At 41.6% G+C, this 9923-nt stretch overlaps 1 protein-coding gene across 4 annotated transcripts in view; it reads left to right on the plus strand.

Moving 5' to 3' along the window:
- The window catches only part of CCDC62 (coiled-coil domain containing 62), a 33915-nt gene extending 29143 nt beyond the window's left edge, over positions 1-4772 (plus strand). For 3 of the 4 annotated variants that reach the window (XM_077461866.1, XM_077461867.1, XM_077461869.1), the window contains 3 exons: positions 1752-1871; positions 2988-3067; positions 4572-4772. In XM_077461866.1, coding sequence (XP_077317992.1) covers positions 1752-1871; positions 2988-3067; position 4572 — 201 coding nt within the window. In that variant the 3' untranslated portion in view covers positions 4573-4772. Of the gene's footprint in view, positions 1-1751; positions 1872-2987; positions 3068-4571 lie in introns of those variants that run through there. The other variant, XR_013263875.1, reaches the window with a different exon arrangement.
- Positions 4773-9923: the final 5151 nt, after the last annotated feature.

Genomic DNA, 9923 nt, shown 5'->3' on the forward strand with positions numbered 1-9923 from the left:
GCAATACAGGGGCCCACTTGTAACTGCAGCTAAAGGGGTAACTTGCAGCTAAACCAGTCAAACTGAAAAGTAGGCTACTCGACCATTCAAGATTAAAAAAAAACAATAATAAAAAAAAAAATATATATATATATATATATATATATATATATATATAATATATATCATTTGTGAAGGACTAGTGTCAAATGTAGAGCTTTAAGAACACCACCAATCGCTGGTTCTTCTTCTTTTTAAGGGCTTTATTAGAAGAAATTTCAGCAAACAAACAGGTTTCCCTCGCAGGGGTTTTCAGCATTCCTTTTTACATCAACAAATTGACTTTTAGCCTAGTTGGCTCTCACTTACAGCACTGCTGCTCTGGCCTTACACTCCAGGCCCTTGTCTGTCTCATGCAGAATGTTTCACCAACCACCTCGGTTGGTTCATATAGCTAGCAACCTCTTGCTGCACTGGAGCCCTCCTGACTCCTGGTACTCAGACTTCCTATCTGCCGGGGTGGAGCCCAGAACCATGGTCGGGTAACTACTAAAAACCCAGCACACATCTGACCAATCAGTATACTGAATTTTTTCAAAATCGGAACCCAGGACTAGGGATTCCATCCCACCAGGATCTCTCAGAAATCCCTGAGCTCCAGGTCCCACAGTGGACTTTACAAAACACTGAGGAAACTGAGATCCCTTCCACACAATGTACCCACATTGCCCTCCTGTGTGTTGGAAATGCACACTCCTACTTACATTTTGGGAATGCTCTGTTTTGCGCAATTTTTGGAAAACATTTTTGGTGTCATAAACTTATTGAGTGAGAGCCCAGTAACCTTTCTACTGCATGGTCACTCTCTCTCTCTCTCTCCACTAAGAAATAAATATATCAGTTCATTATTGATCCATTTACTGAATGCTGCACAGGCTTGCATTCTAGCCTTCTGGAAACAATAACACCCCCCCCCCCCCCCCCCCACAGAGTCAGTGAGACCGTGCAAAAGGAACACCTTACAGTATTCTTTTATCACCAAGATAAAGCATTTAGGAAAACTTGGTTAGAGTTCTAGCTTCTTTCACCCTTCCTGTGTTCTTCCTTCTTTTTTCTACTGCTCTCACACCATGTCCAGGAGGTCACTCAGTCCAGCCATCATTCACAGAACACCTTGTATTTTTTTTAATGAATACAAGTTGTAGTCAGAGTCTTCAAGCGGGAAATGCGATACTCCTGAGAACCAAGGCCTGAGGTGTGCCTTGGCCTAGCTGGTCAGTATGCCTGAGAAGAGGGCATACCCTGAATGTAAGAATAAGAACAAAATACTATGAGAATGTATGAAACTGGGGAACGGGTGGGTGGGAACCCAGAAAACCTAACGACACTGGCCCTGACAGAGGAGGAGATTTAAATAGCCCTGCGGCCAGCCTTACATATTGTTCTCTGATTGGATGAGGTAGTGAGCATGATTTAGTCACCCTACCTCTTCACCTTCATTGAAAAAAATACAAGAAGTTTTGTGAATGGTTCCCATGCTGAGTAAGCAACCCCTCTATGTTCAGTATGCAGAAGAGCAGCCACTTGGCATTCAGTGGTGATCACTGTAGTAGCGGCAACCACTACAGTGATTTTCTGCTTCCAAGGAGGTCCCACAGGTATGGAAGTTGGACCAATGTAAATATGGGCAATAAGAACCATACCTAGGGTTCAGCTATAAGCATTGCTTTATGGTAAAGAATATTACTGATTTTGTTATTGTTCCTTCATAGCAAAATATGTGCTCCCCAACATTGAAACTGCAGCGTTTGTTAGTGGAGTCTCGACAGCTTGTTGCAGATATTGAGCTTGGCAGTCTGCTTTCTACCCCACACTGTGCCTCCAGCCAGCTGGTAAGTCAAAAATGGCTAACAAATTTTTTTTCTGTAGCATTCACTTTTTCTGGATATAGACATTGAAACCCAAATTACTTATTTTACCCCCTGTACTATATGTTGAAGTCTCTCTCCTTTTTTTTTTTTTTTTTTTTTTTTTTGCTGTTTTCTAGCTTTCTGCACCCACGAGGGCCCCTCAGAATTAAGTTTGACACCTGCTATGGACAAACTGACTAAAAAACAAAATGTACACCACACTTTTGGGCTGTATAAGGTGGGCTGGCAATAAATGATGTACTCATGTGGGGTAATTTTCAGAAAAAAATAATTTAAAATTCTGAGGCAATCTTGTAGAATTAATGAAAACAACAAGATCTGCTTTTGTACATGTCAGTAACAGGATAGTGAATAGTATAAATCCTTTTTTCTTATGTAGGTCGTACTTCTTCCTTTCCGTAAAGCCTTTCCATGAGGGCTCTTTCACGCTATACGTGGTGATCTGCGTTTTTCCGCACAAAAAAATGCAGGTCACCACTGGGGCAAATAGAAAACAATTGTTTTCTATGCGATCGGTTTCTACAACACAGCAGTGATGTGTGGTGTGCAAAAAATGCAGACATGCTGCAGTTTTCCCAGCTCATCTGATGGCACCACAGGTCACTGCTGCGTGGAAACTTTAATGGTGTGTAACTTTGTACACCCTCAATTTAAAAAGAGAAAAAAATGTATTGCATTTATAAACCGTGAACAAAAAAGAAGTCTACTACCAAAAGCAAGGCAAAAATAAATAAAAATCAATAAAAAGGGATTAAAAATTGTACAGTATGTGTGTTGAAACAACACACTATAAAAAAAAAAAAAGAAAAGTAAAACATCTTGTTTGGGTGGATGTGAATATTGTTCTTGGTGGACAGTGCAGGTGTGGTGTGGTGTGTTTTTTTTTTTTTTTCTTAGTCATCCCATCACAAATAAAATATACTTTTTCAACTTGTTGCATTTGCATAGAAAATTATGGAACACCATGTATATACAGTACAGGACAATTGTTGTATATCTTGAATGGTTTAAACAGAGGGTAGGGAAATGATGATTTATTGCTTTGTCTATAATCTATTGTCTTTAATTTCAATGCAGTATAAAGAACGACCACACCAAGCAAATATCCAAGAGACGGACAGTATTGTCACTAAACATAAGAGATCTGATAGTACATGGTAAGATTTGGGGAAACAAATATCCTATTCCCATATCAAAGTCTAGGTGATTCTTTCCCTGGAATTCAGAGAGTGTAGTAGACGCTCCATTAGACCCCTTTCACACCAGGGCGTTTTGCAGGCGCTATAGCGTTAGAAATAGCGCCTGCAATCCTCCCTAAAAAAGCTGCACCATTGTCAGGGAAAAGTCCTGCCAGCAGCTTCTTGCTTCTTTGGAGCGGTGAAGGAGTGGTGTGTTTACCGCTCCTCCACTACTGCTCCCCATTGAAATCAATGGGGCAGCGCTGTAATACCGCCGGCAAAACACCGCTATTGCATTGTATTGCTGGCGGTTTTAACCCTTTCTCGGCCACTAGCGGGGGTAAAAGCGTCCCGCTAGCGGCCGAAAAGCGCCGCAAATCCGGTGGTAAAACGCCACTAAAAATTGCGGCATTTTACCGCCGACGCTATGGGCAGTGTGGTGTGAAAGGGGTCTTGGCAATTGGTCTCACTATCATGTAATAAATGGTGCAACTTGCGACAGTTTCATAGAACGGTCGGATGCATATGAATCATGACCAAATTTTGTTCCAGAAAGACTTTTGACTGAAACACAGAAGTGACACAATGAACTCCAATATGGGAATATGTCTTATTGGCCTGATATGGATATCCAGTGATATGGTAGTATTTATTATTTGAGGCAGTCATAGAGACAGCATGTAAAACTATCACACATATACAACTTTCATGGTTTTGTTGCAGAACTTTCTGATTTCATAACACAAGAAAAGTGCTATATTGAATCACTGCCTATATGTTTTAAACTGCATTTAATTCAGTACTTTTCTGTGAGCATTTAAAATACCTGTAACACAACTAATACATGCATTTGGGTAGTTATGATATCTTGGGAAACAGGATTGGGCAGGTTTCTGAAAGGTCACATTATGTGCGATGTTGGACTTATAGACTATCTATCATTAGAATTTTATTTTACAGCTCTGTCCTCTATGGGAAGGAGTACATGTAGCAAAAGAAATGCAGAGGGAGAAGGGGACGTGTCATACTCTTCATTTCTCTTGCCGTTGCTTGTCCTTGGCACCTGCGTCTCCTATTATTTTACTAAAACAGTTTTTATCTAGTCATGTTTTTATGTCTTCTTGAACATTGTAGTAGCTTGAAGTCCAAGGCAGATAATACACAAATTGTAAACTTCTTGAAATGTTTCGAGCAGCTCTTCCCTCCCAGGTCCTTCTATTGACCAGTAAGAACGCCAATCATTAGTGATCTGTCATTATAAAAATTCAAGAGGCAGGTGGGAGTGGGAAAGCTTTTTACAGCAATGGGAAGTGTTAAAATGTGCATACTAGAGTATCCCCAGTATTTTAAGCTCCTTGGATACTTTAGAAGACATTGAAAGATAAGCCATGCCTATATTTGATCTTGGGGCCAAATTAGTCTTATTATACTGACATGTGTGTGTACATTTGTCACATATATTTTTTTTCTCTTTTCTTAACAGACTTCGACCTTTTACTTTACTCCTATTGTTTAAACAGTCGCACTCTTGTGATGAATGAAGAAACTTGTCACATTGGGTGTTATTCATGTGTCACCATAGAGCTTTATTTGTACAAAAGATTGCAGCGGAGATGTACTATTCTTACTGTTCTTATGCATATATCAATCCTTTATTAAACATTTTGTATTTGTGTAAAACCCATTATTACTGCTATACTGTAACATTATTACTGCTATACTGTTCCATTTATAAACTGTACCAAATGCTTAGACCAGTATTAAAAAAAAAATCTATTATGAAATGCAAAGCTTGATTTATTTTCAGAAATCCTTAGCAACACTTTTTCCGGAAGGGTAATATGTACACTTTCTGTACCAGGACAGAGTCTTAAAGTGGTTGTAAACCCTTTTTGTTTGTCTTTTATCTATAGCTAAGCCTAGAAAAGGCTTACCAATAGGTAGTGGAAATATCTCCTAAACGTGCTCCGATTTAGGAGATATTTCACTTGTAGTGCACCGATGTCATCATCGGCGCATGTGCTGTGAAGAACTGGCCGTTTCTTCCCCCAACGTGTGCCATGACTGACAGCTCCGGCACGCATGCGCGGGAGTGACGTCACTCGACTTCGGCCAGTTACAGAGCCAGAGTCCAAGGCCCCGGACAATGCGGGCTTCGTTTGCAGGTATGTGTCATATAATGGGCTAGTATGTGATGCATACTAGCCCCCTTATGCTTTTAATTTGCAGGCCTTGCGGGGAGCAAAAGATGAAGTAAAACCCAGCAGGGTTTACTTCCTCTTTAACACGGCCTTTTAAAGTGATTCTTGTCAGAAACCATGAACCAGACCGAGACAGAAGTACAATTAAATCACGCTTGTTTATTAATAAAAAGTTAAAGCGTAACCGGATCGAGTAGTCGGCAGGCCAGAGTTCAATAACCAGATCAGGTAATCGGCCAGGCCAGAAGTCAGGGATCCAAGTTTAGGAACAGCAAGCAGGATAAGGAGCCAGAAGGAATGTCGGCAAGCCAGTCTTTAAACAGGAACGCAGGAGATGGTTTCTTGTGATGTGACCAAGGCAGAGATAAAGTGAGCTGGACAGCTTTAAGTAGGCAGGTCAGACGAGCTGGATCAGGAACAGCTAGGTAACTGAAGAGAGATGAGAGCTGGCAATTAGCCGAAGCTGAGCAGCCAGCCCAGAGAAGGAAGGGCTAAGCCAGCCCTGAACATTCTAAAACTAAAAAGTGTGTGTGTGTATGTGTATATAATATATAAATACACACACATATATATGAGCTTGTAGATCGTTGCTACCAAAGTGCGCATGCTCCCCTTTTGGCTAAGCAAGCAAGATGTGTAATTGCTATGCTTACTTACTAGGGGTCATGTGGTCGCTGTTCTCGTCTCGCCTGGTTGAAAGTGGAGCTCTTACAGGGGGCAGAGCTACCATTTAGGTATTACAGGCCATTCAGAGCAGAGTGCAGTGGTAGTTAGGGATATAATCTACCCCCTAGGCTTGATTGGCAGCATACTCTCCTCTGAACGGCCTGGGAGGGAATGTGATAACTAAAGCGACACACACACACACAATCACAGGACATATGACTTCCTGTGGCTCTGCTCCTCCATCTACTCTCAGGTCATTCTAAATTTAAAGTAGGAAGAGCAATCACGTGACCAAAAAAAAAAAAGAAAGCAACTAGATTTTTTAGAAACAAGTTTAATCACATTAGTGGCTGATGGTGTGTGCCCTACCTAGAAAGAGGGGGGAAGGTAACTGCGTTTAGTAACACTTTTTTAAAGTGGTTGTACATCTCAGACATAAAATATGAACAAAGCCTCTATCGTGTATACTTGTCTTAATTAGGAGCACTAAGTGGCAATTGTGTCTGCTGCTTTGTTCCTCGGTAATCTGCATAATGCCGCGTACACACGAGCGGACTGTATGGCGTACTTAGTCCGTCATACAATCCGACGGACAGTCCGTCATACTTTCCACTGAACGGACTTGACCACACACGGATACCCAAACAGTCCGACGAAAGCTTGCTCGATGACGTGTACAGCACGTACGACGGGACTAGAAATAGGAAGTCCAATACACAGCAAAGCACCCTTCCGCCGTGTAAATCCTTTCTGGGCATGCGCCATTCTTAGTCCGTCGAACTAGCATACTGACGAGCGGATTGTCCGCTGAAACCAAAGTACGACGGACAGAATTTCGAAAAATCCGAAATACTTAGTACGCCAGACTGCACGCTGAAAAAGTCAGCTGAAGCCCACACACGAGCAGACTGTCCGCTGAAATGTGTTTCGACGGACTAAGTACGCCATACAGTCCGCCCGTGTGTACGCGGCATCAGTCACTTCTTGACAAGTTTTCCTAACATCAAAAGGAAAAAGGTGACAGAGGGAGCTCCAGCGCACAGTCTATGACAACCTCAGCTCTTTTCCTGTGTGCAGTGTGAGTCCCTTCCCCTCAAATCGGCTCTCAGGGCTCTCCTTGCTGAGCTCTGCAGAGTGTAACTTCAGCTCTCTTCTGACTGCTCATACAAGCTTTATAGATTCTGGACTTTGTACAGATGTAGAGAAGACTACATAGTTGTGTGGGAGTGCCAGAAAATTTAGATGATGATAAAAGAGGGGGTTCCTACATCCTATCAATATGGAAAATTTGGTGGTTGAGGCTGTTTGACTTTAATGGTACCATAATGATAAAGATACACAATTATATAAAACACTTTTTTATTTCATATATTAATTTAACATGGACATATTAAAATCTATATTTCTAAAATTATATATTTGTTCAATCCAAAAGGAGAGGGGTAAAGCTGAAAGGAATGGCAATATCAGTTCACCCTTTACATTGTCATGCTCAACATGTTTTGCGGGTATTCACCGCTTCTTCAGGAGCTTTTGTAGGGATCATCAAAGATATATATATTTTTTTTTATTTTTATTTTTTTTATAACCTAACCCTGACTTGTACTTCTCAACAACATTGTTCCTTGGTCTTCATGGCAGTGTTTGGTTAGTGGTAACTCTTACTTAGGTGTTGCATCCTCTGGGGCCTTTCAAAAAGGTGTGTGTGTGTGTGTGTGTGTGTGTGTGTGTGTGTGTGTGTGTGTGTGTGTGTGTGTGCATGTAATGACAGATCAGGTGCCACTTAGATTGCACACAGGTGGACATCATTTCACTAATTATGTGACTTCTGAAGGTAAGTGGTTGCACCAGAGCTTTTTATGGGCTTCATAACAAAGCGGGTGAATACATACGCACATGCCAATTATCAGTTTTTAATATCTGAAAAATAGTTTTATGTATATATTTTTCTAATTTTACTTCCCCAACTTAGACTATTGTGTTCTGAACCATCACATACTGTATAATTCAGATTAAAAAAAAAACAACCAACTAAAGGATGTTATATAACAAAATAGGTAAAAAGCCAAGGGGGAGTGAATACTTTTGCAAGGCACTGTACATGAAATTACTCTATCGAAACAATTAACTAGAACAAATGAAAAATACATAACCATCACAAATCTGAATGTTGTGTGTGTGTTTTAAAAAAAAAAAAAAAATTCAGAGAGAAGACTAACTAAATGTGTTCACTCACCAACACATAAATGGAGGATATCCCTAGTATTATGTATTTTAACATATACAAAACAGTTAGAAAAAAAATGTAAATATAATCTTATAAAAGTACCTCTGTACATCAAGCAAAAAAAAATGTTTTATTTTCAGCATTTTAATAAAGCATATTTAGTTTGTGTGTTTTTTGAGTATGCATATGAAAATCTACCTCTATCACATACAGTATCTCACAAAAGTGAGTACACCCTTCACATTTTTGTAAATATTTTATTATATCTTTTCATGTGACAACACTGAAGAAATTACACTTTGTTACAATGTAAAGTAGTGAGTGTACAGCTTGTATAACAGTGTAAATTTATTGTCCCCTCCAAAAAAAACTTGACACATGGCCATTAATGTCTAAACTGCTGGCAACATAAGTGAGTACACCCCTAAGTAAAAATGTCCAAAGTGGGCCCAATTAGCCATTTTCCCTCCCCGGGGTCTTGTAACTCGGTGTTGCAAGGTCTCAGGTGTGAATGGGGAGCAGGTGTGTTAAATTTGGTGTTATCACTCTCACTCTCTCATACTGGTCGCTGGAACTTCAACATGGCACCTAATGGCAAAGAACTCTCTGGATCTGAAAAAAAGAATTGTGGCGCTGCATAAAGAATGCCTAAGCAAGAGGTGTCCAAACCTTTCTCAAAGAGGGCCAGATTTTATGAAATGAACATGCGTGAGGGCCGACCATTTTGTCTGACTTTCTTGACATTCTGAACCACTAAAATTCGGTCTAAGTGTGTTTGTCCGAGCACTAATACACTGCCCAACAATAATTCTCTTGCCTTTGTGGCTGTGTGTGGTGAAGAGATGAGCTTGGGCGTGTTATTTGGAGATTATATATAATCTTTTGTGGCCCCAACGAATCACAGAGCATCGCCGAGTAAACGGGAGATATCCTATATGTAATGAAATGGCGCTCGTCCTGTCCCCTCCTGTAGAGCTATTGTGTTTCCTCTTTCTCTTTCGTTCATTGATGGACACAGCACCTTTAATCTTGACCTTAGGGTTATATCGCCACCTTCAGGAGGCTAGGCAGAACATGTAAAAACAGCAAAACTGCACAGTACCGCCCAAGGGGCAGCCCTACTTGCTATAACCCCTCACTCTGCTTCCAGCAGCTCATTTTGTTTTCTGCCTAGTATAGGAGTAGGACCTGGCTCCCTGTGGGGACCAATGGTCCTTGGAATTTTTTCTTTTTTCCTTTTTGATTCCTTTGATCTACAATCAACAGCTGGGCTGGGTGACAGGCTGGATAATAAAGATCCTGGTAGTCTCTTCAGCCTGGTCATCGAGTGTGTGCAGACCTTAGCTTTGCGCTAAGGTCGGCCACGACATGCCCCGTCTGATCCAGGGGCGGCCGGTGAGCTATATGCTCCAGGGCACACATATGACGGGCTACTGCTGTCCGTGTCCGTGCCTTGGCCGATAGCCACCCCGTACTGCTCGGGTGATGGGTCTGTCCGTGGAACATGTCCCACAGTCCCTGCAGGAGGGGTAAGTATGGTCCCACCTGTCTCGGCAGGATGGAGCAGCTGGACATTCCCTGGGAGGTCGACTAGGGCGTCTCTTTTATCTCCCTCTCTTCTCTGTCCCTTTTTCCTCCTCCCAATGCTGATGGGCCACTGTGTGACTGGGCATAGGGGGGTGTGGTGCACGTACCTGGCTGGGGGTCCTCTGGGGGCTGGGCGGTTGGTGGCCCGTTTATT

The sequence above is a fragment of the Lithobates pipiens genome, unplaced genomic scaffold (genome assembly GCF_037356315.1).
Source record: "Lithobates pipiens isolate NorthernLeopardFrog02 unplaced genomic scaffold, aLitPip1_a1.2 Scaffold_3, whole genome shotgun sequence".
NCBI classification, from domain to species: Eukaryota; Metazoa; Chordata; class Amphibia; order Anura; family Ranidae; genus Lithobates; species Lithobates pipiens.